The sequence below is a fragment of the Rhinolophus sinicus genome, chromosome 3 (genome assembly GCF_057876585.1).
Source record: "Rhinolophus sinicus isolate RSI-liver-muscle chromosome 3, RSI-T2T, whole genome shotgun sequence".
Classification (NCBI taxonomy): domain Eukaryota; kingdom Metazoa; phylum Chordata; class Mammalia; order Chiroptera; family Rhinolophidae; genus Rhinolophus; species Rhinolophus sinicus.
This window is the reverse complement of record NC_142503.1, coordinates 52,512,963-52,528,049: the sequence shown is the minus strand read 5'-3', so window position 1 is coordinate 52,528,049 and position 15,087 is coordinate 52,512,963. Positions and strand designations below refer to the sequence as shown.

Below are 15,087 nucleotides of genomic sequence, written 5' to 3'. Positions count from 1 at the left end.
CCTTTCCCCACTCGCCACACACAGAGTCTGAGAAGACATTAAATTCACCCAGCTACCAAGAGAATCAGAGAGCAGCATAATTTGGGGGGATTTTTTTAAGTTATTTTTTTCATTCTTAGCAACTGAAAACACTTCTTTTTCGTATTATTTAGTACATATTAAAATTTTTTCAATAATTCATTTACACCTGAAGTCAAATTAGTAGGTTTTATAAGAGCTCTTGAATTTACAAATCACCTTTTAACCATCATTACGTTATAATTCTTGCTACACCCCGAAGGCCATCATAGAGGATAATTTATTATAATATTTAAGGGGAACTGCCTAACAGAAAAGCAAGGATGAAATGGTAAAAAGGAAAATCTTTCCTACAGAAATTTTCAGAGGTGGTGGCAAACTGGAGTAGGAAAAAGTAAGTGCTAAAGATCAATGAGCATTTTCACCTCCATGAAGATAGTGTTTTATGAACATAGTGAAAAGCACACGCTGCTTTGGACCTGTGAACTCAGTGCTCAATGCACCCTTAGGTATACAAAGAAAGTCTTTTTTTTTCTTCACATTTTCTATGAAACAAAAATGAAAGAAAATTTTGGTAAAACCTAGTTTTTCTTAAAGTCCCTTAAGAATAAACCTGACTATAGTTTTATGAAATCATAGATGTTTATTGGAGTGAAAATTGAAGTTGCTTATTAGATAGAAAATACATATATCATTTGCAAAAATCAGTGGCCTGTGTATATGCACTCAAAATGCTGTGAAAATTTAGACACTTAATAGTTATTTTGATTATTGTACATCTGAAAAATTCTAAAGCCCATTGTCTGAATTATTCATTTTGATTGCCTGAAATTACTGAATTAAAGTTAGAATTACCTAACTCCATTTCAGGGTGATTCTGTAGCTGCAGCCTTAGTAACCCACAGCATTAGTCAAGACTGCCTCTCATTTCTAATTGATGTGATAGATGGAAGTACAATGCTCCAGAAATTTTGCAATTGATACTGATAGAAGAAAGAAATAGAATCAATGCATTTTTTTTAATATATAAATATCTTTTGGTGTTTAGTGCTCTATAAAAGCCACTGATACAAAATATAAGCAAATTACAGTAACCTAAATCACAAATGAACATGAGTTATTTCTGTTTTATGGATTTGTAAAGGCCCTATGAAATGATTTCTCTTTAACCTCCTTATACCTGATGTGATTAAGCCATGAATAATAAATCAGTGTTACAGGCTCATTGTTTTGGGAAACTTGTCAATACAGTCTCAACATTTTTAAGCTAATTTATGTTTTGCATAAGATTGAAATGATTATACATTTAAAGAAAATAAATTACGGACAAAATATGTTCCCTCTGTTAATTTAAAATTGGATCATTATACAGATAAGTCTAACTTTTCTTCTGTTTTTCCTTAATATTGTTTAATGAAATGTTAGAAATTGGATTACTTTTACTGAAATTTTGTGTAATTATTTAGGGTCCTCCAGGAGGTGGAGGGCCACCAGGAACACCCATCATGCCTAGTCCAGCAGGTATTGTAATCAAACTAGCCACATTGTCATTTGATTATTAAAATCAAGTAAAAAAATTGAGAAATTGTTCTGAAACTTAGTAGTATTCATTGTCTTATTGATGGATACAAAAGTAGAGGTAGCAAGTAGGAAGAAATAGTGTTTTAAATAACTATTGTCCTATTACTTTAAGCATTTAGAAAATTCCTGTTATAAACATAACATATACTTTGGATGCAAATTGTGTTGACCTGTATGAATTGCCCAATAATTTATCTGACTAAGAGATTCCTTGAGACTAGAAAAGATCCAGATCTCACAACTTAGAAAAATTCTGCATGAGTAACACATGAACTATATGGATCTATTAGGTTTAACATAGCAAATCTATTATCTTGCAAAGATAGATGTAGATATGCTTACAATATTATTTACCCTACATATCTATAAGTATTTATTAGTTAGCTAATAAATCCCCTATGCAGTATGGAATGTTTTTCTTTTAATCCTCTAAATTAAATTATTTCAATATTCCTATAATCATTTAATATAATTATTTTAAGTATCTTTATCCTATCTTTCTTTCTTTTTGAGACTTTAATACAGACTATTAAATGTGTTGTGTCTTGAAAATTCTAATGGTGGCAGTTTACATTGGCACAGCCTCCTGGAAAGTGCTCTGGAAACATGTATCAAGAACCATGAAAAAGTTCATACCTCTGGACTCCATTATCCTACTACTGCAAACAATTAGAGACACAATCCAAGATTTATGTAGAGGGATGCTCATTTGTTATAGTCAATAGTGAAACAATAAACACAACCTTTATACCAAGTCTTATTTTAGTGAAATTAATGAATTAATTCTTACACAATATAATGTGGATATTAAAATTATTATCAAAGGATTTATAACGACACGGAGAATAAATGTTCACAATTCAATACGATATTATTGCAATTTATTTTAAAATATATATAAGACAGAAATCTAGAAAGTAGAAAATATACAGGCCAAGACTTTATCAGTGATAACTTTCGGGTAATGAAATAGATGGGAAATTTTTATAATTAGAAAGAGTTCTTAATTATTTTCTACTGTTAAAGTCATGCTCTTAATGGTTTGTTGAAATCTAAGGTATATGGAAGCTTGAAATTAAATATCATTAATTATACCAATAATAATTTTTAAGTTTTAAATCTTTTTAGAAAAAGCATAAATTTGGTAATTAATGCAACATTTTACTTTGCTCCACCACTCTTTGAAATATATCATAAATATTTCATAGATCTCTGTCCTCAGAGCATTTTCATTGAAGTGACACTGAATTCATTGAAGACAGAATTATGTGAATTGAATATCTTGCCTATATTTGCCATTACTATTTGGTAGTTTATTTATAAAGGTAGTATGTAATTAATAAACACTTCACTGCAATACTAAAAGAAATTTTTTGGAGAAACACTGGAGTTTACAGGTGATAAGTAATCCAATCACTTCTTCCTTTCAAGCCAGAAATTAACACCAGTACATCTTTGTATACTTTTTGCGTACTCCTTTATCTACTTGTTCTTTGTCACAGTCGTTCTTCTAACATGAAGACAACATCCCCCCCAAAAAAAACTAAATGCCAGAAGATCTACTTTATTGTAAAATATTTCTGTATATAAAAGTTCAGACATTTCCTAGAAAATACCAGCTTTATTCCATTCAATGTTTGTTTTTTTTCCAGATGAAATTATATTCTTGATTGGTCTTAAAAAACAAAAAATTTCTATTTATTTCTCCATATTAAAAACATATGGCCCATTTTCCTTTCAAATTAATTACTGAAATTAGTAAGTAAAATTAGTAAGGCTAATAAAGGTGAAAACAATTTAAAGGTATTCTATGTTTAAAAACCAATCTAAGATTTTCTGAAAAATAAGTTTTTATGGTATAGAATTTATTCCGTTAGTTAAATTAGCAGGTATTTATTGTCTAAAGTACACAACATGAATTTGACATGGTCCCTTTCTTTCTCTTGATGAACTTATAGCCTAGTTGGAAGCAGGAGGGAAGAATAATACAAATAAAATACTAACTATAATGCAAAGCAGAATTCAGTGGTCGGGGAAACTCATGCACTTGGAAATGTCAGAAAGAAAGCTTCATAGCATTTTTAATGTGCCTTGAATAATGAGTAGAATTTCAGTAGGTGAAAATTGGGTAAAAGATGCTTGGTGGAAGAAAGAACAAACATGGAAATGGAAAAGGTTGATCATATGTGGGAAAGAAATACTCTGGGTTGACAGGACTACAGAGTGCATAAGAATGTAAAAATAGTTAAGGGCACAAATGTAGATTGTGACTTTATTTAGTATTAACAAATAGGGGTCAACCTGAGGTGGGCACATCAATTTTTTTAGTGGTGTGATATATTAATCCAGAAGTGAACGATAATATTAGATTTATGGATCACTGTTTACAAACAACCAATAAATGATAGCTAACCTAGAGTGTAAGTGGCACACACTAAATTGATAAACTTATTAATGTCTAATAAGTAATCACAAAATAAGAGGAAAAGTCATTGCTGATTTCCCACCCTGTAATTATTGTCACGAGAAAGCAATTGATTTTTATCTTCTACCTTGAATCAGTACAAAAAATTTGTAGCACGTCTTTTTTCAAAATAGAGAGGCTATTACATTGTATTTAAGAAAACTGTAATTGTGGAAAATAGAAAATGTTTAATAATTAATATTTCCTAAATGTAAAATTTTCAACTGTATACTCTAGGTTATACATTATAAAAATACATATAAATATTTAGAGACTTAAGTAGAGTTAGCTAATAGATGTGACACATAAATTTTTTTAAATATTGTAAAATGTTACATATATTTATATTGATATACACTACAGTTATTTGTATTATAATGAATCAAGAATATAATGAGTAAAAACAGTTATCAAAAGTTGTGCTGGAGGAAGCTTTTACTTCAATTAAGAGAATTTTTAAATCCAATTTTATAGTTTTATTCTACTCTCTGTTAGAATTAATTCAGATATTCCACCAGCTTTTACTAATTACTAGCTAAATAAACTGTTTTTTTAAAAAATTGGTATAAAGAAGCCTAAGGAATCAATAAAAACTGAAAAGCTACTGAATCTGAATTTTAAGAGATTTTATATATATATAGATATATAGATATATAGATATATAGATATATAGATATATAGATATATCTATATATATATGTTATTGAGAGAAGTCATAAAATATCCATGATTTTTTAAAAAGAAAAACTTTACTGTAACTTTTTAGATTGTTAAGTCATTTATTTTGACTTAAATTATTCAAGTGATTACTCCTAACATATTAGATAAATATTTCTAATTTATGACCTCAGAATGATGATTCTGGGTCAGAAAATGACTTATAGATAGATATTTGTTCATTTCTGAACATTACTAATGACTGTTTCAAGTGCAGCAGCTATTAATATGTATATGTGTCCAGAGCCTCTTCAGTTACTACTTTGTGATGACTTGGGTGTAGATTATAAAGAAAGATGTTAATTAAGTAATATTTTGTTTCAGATTCAACCAACTCTGGAGACAACATGTATACTTTAATGAATGCAGTACCTCCTGGACCTAACAGGCCTAATGTAAATATGACTTTTAAAAAATTTTTGGAATGTATTTGAAGACTCCAGCTTTAAGTGCATTCCATATTGTTTAAGCTGTATATTTTACAATCCAGGAGCTTATTGGATATCAAAAAGCTCAAATTCTTTCTATGTTCTGGGTTTAAAAAAAACATAATGCGTACCATATATAACAAAAGATTTCATATCAATAGAATTTAAATGTACAACTGAACTTTATCAATAATATAATGTTGCTGTGTAGTCTTATTTTATCCCAAGTACTTAATAATTAATAGTGGCTATTTGAAAATGACAGGTAGTTTATAATCATTTATGTTAACCTCATTTTTAGCATCATTAATTTCTTCATTGTAGTTGTTTACTTTTTTATCCTGAAAAATTGAAAATAAATTAGGAAGCTGGATATGCTAATTTTTATTTAGATTTTTGAAATTTGGAGTTTAAATATGGAACTGAGGCCATTCTACGGAAAGAATTTGGGTATTTTTATAAAGCATATGGGAATGAGTTTTCCACAAAAGCTTACAGGAAAATTATGTTTTATTTATCTATGACATAAAACCTACATGTTAACAACAAACATTTATAACAGAGTATAGTTTATATATATAGAGTAGTTTAAATTAAAGAGAAATCAGAAGACATTAAAGAATTTTCATAAGCACACTGAAAACTGAGACTAAAATAATTATTATAATTAAGTTTCCTAGAAGTAAAAACAACAAAAGGAAACTTTAAATCTGTCCGATATGGTATGGTACTTGATATGTGGCTTGTCCAAATTAAGATGTGCTGTAAGTATAAAATACACACTGGATTTTGAGGACTTCGCATGAAAAAAATAATGTAAAATATCTCATTAAAATTTATATATTGACATGTTGAAACAATAATTTTTTATTAACTTTATTGGGGTGACAATGGTTAGTAAAACTACATAGGTTTCAAGTGTACATTTCTATACACATTGTGTGCTCACCACCCAGAGTCAGTTCGGAGTAGAAGAATCAACATAGTCAAAATGGCCATATTACTCAAAGCAATATACAGATTTAATGCAATCCCCATCAAAATCCCAATGACATTTTTTCAAGAAATAGAATAAAAAACATCAGATTTGTATGGAGCCACAAAAGACCCTGAATAGCCACAGCACTCCCAAGAAAAAAGAACAAGGCTAGAGGTATCACCCTTCCCGTCTTCAGCTTATCCTACAAAGTGACAATAATCAAAACAGCATGGTATTGGGAGAAAAACAGACACATAGACCAATGGAATAGAATTGAAAACTCAGAAATAAATGCACATGTATATTGGCAGATAATTTTCAAAAAAGGAGCCAAAAACATACAGTGGAGAAAAGAAAGCCTCTTTAATAAATGGTGCTGGGAAAATTGGAAAGCCACGTGCAAAAGAATGAAACTTGACTGCTATCTGTCACCATATACTGAAATGATAATTTTGATATGTAAGATAAATAAAATACATTATTAAAATTAACTTCACGTTTTTTACTTTTTTAGAACAAAGTAGAATTTAAATTTACTTACATAAGTTCACATCTGTGGCCTGCATATTATTTCTGTTAAGCAGCACTGCCTTCAAATTATTACTATTGTCTTTATACAGCACATAAATTGTTTTTTGAAAAAGAAACAATTTCCTATCATGGATGTCTAAAATTTGTTTTCACAAAGATCTTAAAGAGTGCTGAATATGGTAATAATGTTCATTTCAGAAATGCAGCAAGAAAATCAAAAAGGTCTTCATACTGCAATTTCATATCCTAAAACTTGATATTTGAAAGGGAGAGAGCAAAGGAGAAAACCAAGAGTATATGGAACTGAAGACATTTCTGTGGTCAGCTAAGCTGACATCATACAAGTATGTTCTACTCTGGTTCTCTAACTCCATACAAAGATAAGAGATCCAAGAAAAGTAGAAGGTGAACATGTCACTTTTTCAAATGTCATTCATCTCAACCAGAGGTAGTAAAAGCAAATACCTGCTGAGGGCTAGAACTGGAGTTTTATGTGCTTCAGGCATACATACCTGTAGTCTTAGTATATTTTAAAACACTGTGGGGGCCAGATAAAAGGACCAAAGTAAAAAAGTTCACAGGCATTTGGTCTCACAGACACCAGTTTCTCAGCCCAGATCTAAACTATACTTTTGTGAAAAACTAACAACAAGTTCAAAGTTAATTTCTTTGACCTGTCATTTAAGTCAGACATATTCCAAGTTGTTTGCTGAAAAATCAATTCATGTGCTTTTACACAATAAAATTTTAGGCAACAGAATTGGCATTATCCTGGGAAAATGTAATATAAGCCTGTGGTTTGTATGATCATAGTTGATGGAAAACCATCTTATTTCCACACAGAGTTGGTTGTCTGCTGAGGGAAACTGTTTTTCTTCCAAAAGCTTGTATGATTAGTAACCACTGTTACCCCACCTACACACATAAATACATGCACACACCAACTTCAATATTCTGTACCATACAACATGGAAATAATGCTCAGGAATGGGAAATTCTAAGAGCAGGAATTTTCAGTAGCTTTCTTAACTGTAAACATTAGATAATTATGAATCACTTGTCTTCAAACTGGGGTCCTGGTTTCCTCGGAAGTATTCCAGGGAGATGAGGGAAAGACTTACTGGACAGGCCATGAGCTGTCCACCACCAGCACTACCACAGCACATCTGTTCACAGCTGCATTTACCAGGCTTCTAATGTAGAATTTCACTGGAAAATAAAATAATACCTCTACTTTTTAACATCTTAAATAGAACTGCTGTAGAATGTCTGATTGTCATTGAATTCCCATAGTTGAGACTGCCAAGAAAATTAGCTATATTCAGCTATCCCCAAGCAGCTAAATGTATTTAACCTATAAGATGAAATTATTTATTTCTATTTGAACAAAGATTGCTTAAAAATATTAATGGTGGCATAATAATGTTGAATCATTCTTATTAATAAGCCAATACCTTTAGCAGCATCTTAAGAATCATTTCCTATTTATAATAATTTGTCAATAGCATAAAAGAAAATGCTTATCTTCTCATTTGCTCTGCAATGTATGTGCTTCCTAGTTGAGCGTATCTGAAGAAGAAAAATTTGCCCATGAATGAAGATTAGCCTACAGATCCAGAACACAGAAAGTATGGGATGAGAGAGGCAGGGCCGTCCAGTTAGAAAATCTATTACTATAAGGCTGAAAAAAAAAACCTAAGAAAATAATCTCCATAACTTGAAAATGAAAACAAGTTGTGGAATTGTCTTAGAATGTTAAAGACAGATATTGTAACATTGATATAAACTATTGTTTTCAATGTGATCATAGTCCTTTTCTTTATTTTTAAAATAGTTTCCAATGGGCCCAGGGTCAGATGGACCCATGGGTGGCTTGGGAGGAATGGAGTCACATCACATGAATGGCTCTTTAGGTAAGGATATTAAACCTGATGTTTAGAAATAAATTCAAAATGAAACCTTAATTCTACATAGTGGATATTATGGTTTGCCAAGTTCTTCTGTATATAATAGGAACTCATTTTGAAATGCTTCAACTTTTACCTCACACCGATAGTTTTAATATACAGTGTACTGGTTATAATGACTGGAAACCACTTGAAAAAAAAATGTGAGATTTGTTCTAGCCTAGCTCATATGCACAGGTATTTACTTTAACCTATCAAAATCTAATGTTTTATGGTAAAAGGAGACATCGCTGCTTTGAACACGTGTCATACACACCTTGCCTGGAGGACTACAGAATCCTCCCAACTGATTTCTTTGTCTCCAAAGGTCTATAGATACAGTTTCTGAGGAACTTTAATTCTCTGCAAGAATTTCTGAACTGTCTTCTGTATTTTAATGTTAGTCTCTATTTTAAAATAAAATCGGTATTACATTTTGGATAATCTGAATGATTCTCTTAAGTGAGAACACTGACCACATTGTGTTTATGATAAAGCTGATTTCAAGTGGTGTGACTAATGATTAAAAGCGTACTTCGTAAATGATGTCTTGTCAAATGAAGCCAAATATCTGCAAGGTGAAACAAAAGTTTCATAATAGTGAGAAACAGAGACAAATGGTACAAAGTAGACTAGGTCAGGCCAAACACAAAACCAAAAAAAAAAAAAGAGAGAGACGGAGAGAGACATTTATTTTATGTTTATATATGTTTAAATAGCATTATCATAAACTAATTTAGGAGTTGAAAATGGGGATTGAGGTTTGTGATAATTTTTTTGTCTTTTGAAAAGGGACCACCTTTTGCTTAGGTTGGAAAAACTATGCCCATGAGTAATTTAGGTTATATACAGATTTCATAATACCACCAAAGTCAGGAATGCTACCCTCTGATACTTTGAAAAGCTGTGTAACCTCAATAATCAAGAAACTATTTGCAACACATTGAAAGACTTTTGTGCTTTTAAGGATTCATACTTATTTTGCCTAGATTTCAGAGTCTTAATTTGCACTGTCCAGTTTTGGTAACCACTAGCCATATGTGACTAAATGTTATTCATTTAAAAAATAAATAACATTTAAAGTTCAGTTCCTCAGTCACACTACCACATAGCAAGTGCACAGAGGCACACAAAGCTAATGGCTACCAGAACAGACAGCACAGAGAAACAACAGTTCTGTAATCACACAAAGTTCTACTGGGCAGTACTGTTCTAGAATTGTATTTTCCAATTTATTGCAAAATAATTCACTTTCCAATCTTTTATTTTGTAAAATTGTTCTCAAAAAGATGACATTTGGACATAGACGAATTTCATTGTATTATTCACTAGAATAGAATTTGCAGAAGAGTTTCACATATGCTTGGCATGTGGCTTATTTCTATAGTGAACATCACCATATATATATATGGTGATATATATATATACACACACACACACACACACACACACACACACACACATATCTGTATATATATATACATACATATATCTATATATGTATGTGTATATATATAGATATAGATAGATAGATATAGATAGATAGATATTCAGTATTTAACAATTTATTATGCCTGTTTATTTACAAATTAATCATGTTACTACACCCTAACTTTATTTGTGTCTGTTGCCTGAATGCTGTACTATTAAAACATAATATTTTTATGCCAGGAAAATTAATTGTTAAAATAATTCAAAATAAAGCTAATATTGGGTAAAGATGTGGTTCAGAATATTGTCAGGTATTGTTTCAAATGTCCGTTTTATGTTTTATCAGATTTAAAAGCATCGTTTCAGAAAATATATTTAGAGATCTCTCTCTTGCTCTTTAGTTATACACAGACATACATACACACACACACACACACACACATACATTTCAAAAATTTAAATTTAGAATAATCTTTAATATTTTACTTTCAAGAATTTATGACAATAGTTTTCTTCATTCTGCCATTAGTGAAAAAAAAAGATGATTGGGAACTAGAAGTGCAACTCTACTGCATTTGCTATCAGGTGATATTTATGACACAGTGTAAAAGAAAAGTAATTTTTTAAGATGAAAAAATTCAGGAGCTGTACATTGGAAAATACATACAGTATACTGCATTATTTATGTTAAAGGAGTACTTAATTTATAAATGAAGTCATGACCTAATAAGTGCTTTCTTTGCGTGTTTTGTTTCAGGCTCAGGAGATATGGACAGTATTTCCAAGGTAAGTACTGTGTATTCTCTGTGTTGTTTTTTTGTCTGTATTTTATTCCACATAGAACTCTCATTAAAATTATTAGAATAACCTTAATAATTTTTTTCTTGAACAAGAGTTTGAAAGTGGAAGACCACATATAATTAACTGGAAGTTTAAAATACTAATGTATATAATCTTTGGGAAAGGGTAAAATGAGTCTTTTAAGAATGTTCCTAAACATGCTAAAGTTCCTTTACAGGATGTCCTATGCATGATTGATTAATTGATACCCAAGTAATAGCCAATTTAATCATGTTATGATGTTACATATTTGTAAAGCAACCTGACATAGTTTGAAGAACCTTTTAAAATGTAAAGGAGTTCAGAGCAACATGAGAAGAGGTAAATTTGGAAAAGTGATCATTATATGTTATAATGGCATTTCATTTATGTATCTCATTTGTCTTTCAAACCTTCATTAGGCAATGCTGATATCCTCAATCTTTTAGTTCCCCAAAATAGAGCAAGAAAGTAATTAGAGAAAAATTATATTAATACAGGCAGGAAAGTGAACCTTCCCATAGCATGTGCCTGAGTTTTCAATAGTTTGAATATCTAAAATTAATTCTTCACTAAGATGCCTTATATTTTTTGAAGACATGCACCTAAATACTTTTTAGGTCATGATGAATTTAAAATAGTTCTCTGTGGGTCAAAAATATATTTAGAATAGCTGGTAATAACTAATTATTAACTACTACTGGAATGACTCTCTTAGAAGACTGTATAAAAAAATACAGAAATTCATTAAAGAATGAGTTTAGTTTTAATTCTACTTCTAATTTATATTCGTGTACAATAATGTAAAATTCCTAATGCCAAAGAAAATTTAAAAAGATTGGCCTTAAAAAAAGACTTTCAAATTAAGACTTCAAGCTAAAAAATAAAAAGAGAGAGAATTTAATTAGCATTCTGACATTAAATCTACATTGCTTGGATGCCTGGCCATACAAGTTCTACGTACACTTTGCATGTCTGTCTAGGAACAATCAGGAAGGTCGTTTTCTGTTTTGAAAATAGACAAATGTGCATAACGGGCACTAGCTTACCTCTGTGAGAAATAATATTAGGTAAGCCTTCAAAAAAAGGCTGTTTTCAAAATCAGAGTCAGTGTACAATTCCATTAGAGCCTTTTCTCTCGGAAGCTCCTCTACAAGTCAGATAACCATGATTGTATCAGCTATCTTAGGTATCTACTGATTGATATTAGCTGAATTGTGCTTTGTGATCACCAGTAAAATGTCTAATATTATGTTTGAGTAGTGTAGTCTAGTATCTAAAGATGATTCTTCATTATACAATGGTGGATCATCCTAAACTTTCCACTAACAACCCATAAAATTGCTAAAATTTCCACTATAACCCATAACTTTGTAACAGAATTCTATATGGGAGAATACTTTGTAATTTATAAAGCACTTTAAAATTTTTAAATAGTGTCATAGGACAAATTAAATACCATCTTCTAATCTGCCCTCATATCCGGTCTATTGACGCTCTTTCTAGGCTTCTTTTCCCATTTCTATTCCCACAGACAAGTTTCCCATTACACTGTGCCTACTGCTATAACATTCTCTTGCTTAATGATATATTGCTTATTTTGTAAGCATTAATTGGCCACCCATTGTATACTTTTGTGTACCAGGTATTGTCTTGTGCACTATGGGGAGACACAAAAGACTTCTTTAAATACAAACATAATCTTTGCCCTCGAGTGGTTTATACTTAGGCAGGGGTTCCTTCATTCAGTAAACAATAATGTGCCAACACATTGTTCTGGGCTCTGAAAATCCAAAAATAAACAAGATACGGACTCTGTCCTCAAGAATCCCAGTGTAACTAAGGAGACCAAACAAATACAATAAAGAAAAACTTTTACAAAGCAAAGTTCAAATACATTTCAATTAACATAAGAATTATTCCCAAGTAATAAACATGCCACTTAACAATGCACTAGAAATAACTAGGTGCATCAGCCTTCGAGTGAGTTCCTAAGCAGCTTTCCTGCACTACCTCCACTGCAGGTTCCTTGGCTCTGGGTTCTAACCAGGGTGTTTGCGTCATGGTACCCACTGGTGTCTGGTGCATCTCCACTACACTATAGTCACTTTTTCTCTAATCAGCAGCATCATGTGTAAGGTCCTTCCCCTCCCTCTGATTATTTTTCTCCCTACCTCTTTCCACTCACAGCCTAATTATTTATTTCAGTCTTTTACTCCAAGTTATGGACATTGTCACTAACTCCATTTTCCCCAACTTATTCCATTTCTAACACATGTCCAACTACCTCAAGAAACTCTCTCCTTTTTCTCTTGTTTTCTGGGTTTGTCCCTTTCCATCCTGTTCTTTTTCTAGTTATCCTTATTTGTGAATCAAAAGATAATCTTGACCACTACTGCTTAGCAATTTTGTTCAAAATCTCTCTTAGGTCTCCAGCTACATCTATCGCCTTAGTTCCCCAATTACACCTGTACTTTGTCAAGCATCAGTATTATATATTTTTTAATTTCTTTTTACTAAATTTTTAAATGTTCTTTAGTACTACCGTATTTGCCCAAAAATAAGACCTAGCCAGACAATCTGCTCTAACACATCTTCTGGAGCAAAAATTAATATAAGACCTGGTCTTATATTATATCATATTATATTAATTATATTATATTAGCCCCTGTATTATAGTATATCATATTATATTAATTATATTATATTATATTATATTATACCCAGTCTTATAGTAAAGTAAGACCAGGTCTTATATTAATTTTTGCTCCAAAAGACGCATTAGAGCTGATTGTCCGGCTACGTCTTATTTTCGGAGAAACACAGTACTTCAATTCTTTTTCTATTTTTTTATCGTAAATGTACTCTATTTTATGCATTTTATATGTAAAGTAAAGAGTACTGAATTGAGAATCAGAAAGCCTGGTTCTACTAACAAATTGTGGCAACTTGTTACTTGATTTCTCTTAGCCTTTGTTTTCTTAGCTCTAAAATAGAGCTTGTAGTTCATTCACTCTCCAGTTCATAAATTGTTGAGAATCAAGTGTGAATGTATACTAAGGGCTATGAAGCACTGTACAGATACTAAATATCTTCCTCCTCTTTATGTTATGTTTTGTGGACAAGGCTAGGAACTCACACTGTCAACTGTACTTCGATGGCACTATTTCAGTGGGAAAATGAGCTCAAATCTCCCAAATGAAGAGTTTTAAAATTACTCCTTGCTCAATTGAAGATTACCTAGTAAAACTCATATGCATCTTCCTCAAAATGCAGAATTTACCTTTAATTTAGAAGCCTTTTTAAAACTGAAATGTGAAGTTCTTGTCATCCCTTTTGTAATTAGTCACCCATTTAATCAGTAGAACAAAAATATTGTGCCTTGGAGTTGTTTTAAAGGTTTGGGTAGAGAGGAGCATATGGTTTGTTTTCTTAGAAGGAACTCACCTAAATAAATTCTACATTTTACATTAAGAAATGCAACATTTGTATTTTCGAGTTTGAAAAAAAACATATCAGAGAAGGGAAGATCTGATTATGTCATGCTTAATAAACTATCAGAGAAGTCTTTTCAACCTGAAGCTTTCTAACCTCATGAACCTTATTTCCAGTTAAAGATTCCACACCCTTCACGGGGTAGCTAATCTGACAACCACAGTGTTCTGCCATCATCTCAGTTGTGGGCCTGAGTTCTAGCTCACTTTACCCCCTAGGAAAACCAGGACTGGCAGTTTGTTCTTTCGGGTGGATGGCGGAGTCAAAATGACACTCTGTAAAACTTGTTATTGGCACCCTGTGAGAAATCCATTCAAAATTCACTTCCAAACGGCTTAGAATAATGTCAGTTTTATTTTCTTCCAATTACAGGCAGAGCCAAAGTTTCTACAAGTGTTCACTTTTTTTAATAGCAGTTTGAAATGGATTGGAAATTTTTCTGGGGATAGGTAGAAGAAGGGACAATAACTTAATTAACACATGATATGGAAGAATACTTGCAAAATAAAATCAGAGAGCAGAGCCTAAGAAAATTAAATGTATCGGCCAGAAGAAATTGTGTGTGTGTGTGTGTGTGTGTGTGTGTACATACATATGCTTAAAAAAATAACATGTCGTAGCTTAAGTAAGGGAAACATTGCAGTTTGAAGAAAGGGTAAATGAGACTGTAATAAGATC

At 31.4% G+C, this 15,087-nt stretch overlaps 1 protein-coding gene across 8 annotated transcripts in view; it reads left to right on the top strand.

The window, feature by feature from the left end:
• The window catches only part of SSBP2 (single stranded DNA binding protein 2), a 273,310-nt gene that overhangs the window by 243,095 nt on the left and 15,128 nt on the right, over window positions 1-15,087 (top strand). For all 8 annotated transcript variants that reach the window (XM_019715082.3, XM_019715079.3, XM_074328767.2 and 5 more), the window contains 4 exons: window positions 1,485-1,539; window positions 5,105-5,175; window positions 8,553-8,631; window positions 10,853-10,881. In XM_019715082.3, coding sequence (XP_019570641.1) covers window positions 1,485-1,539; window positions 5,105-5,175; window positions 8,553-8,631; window positions 10,853-10,881 — 234 coding nt within the window. The remainder of the gene's footprint in view (window positions 1-1,484; window positions 1,540-5,104; window positions 5,176-8,552; window positions 8,632-10,852; window positions 10,882-15,087) is intronic.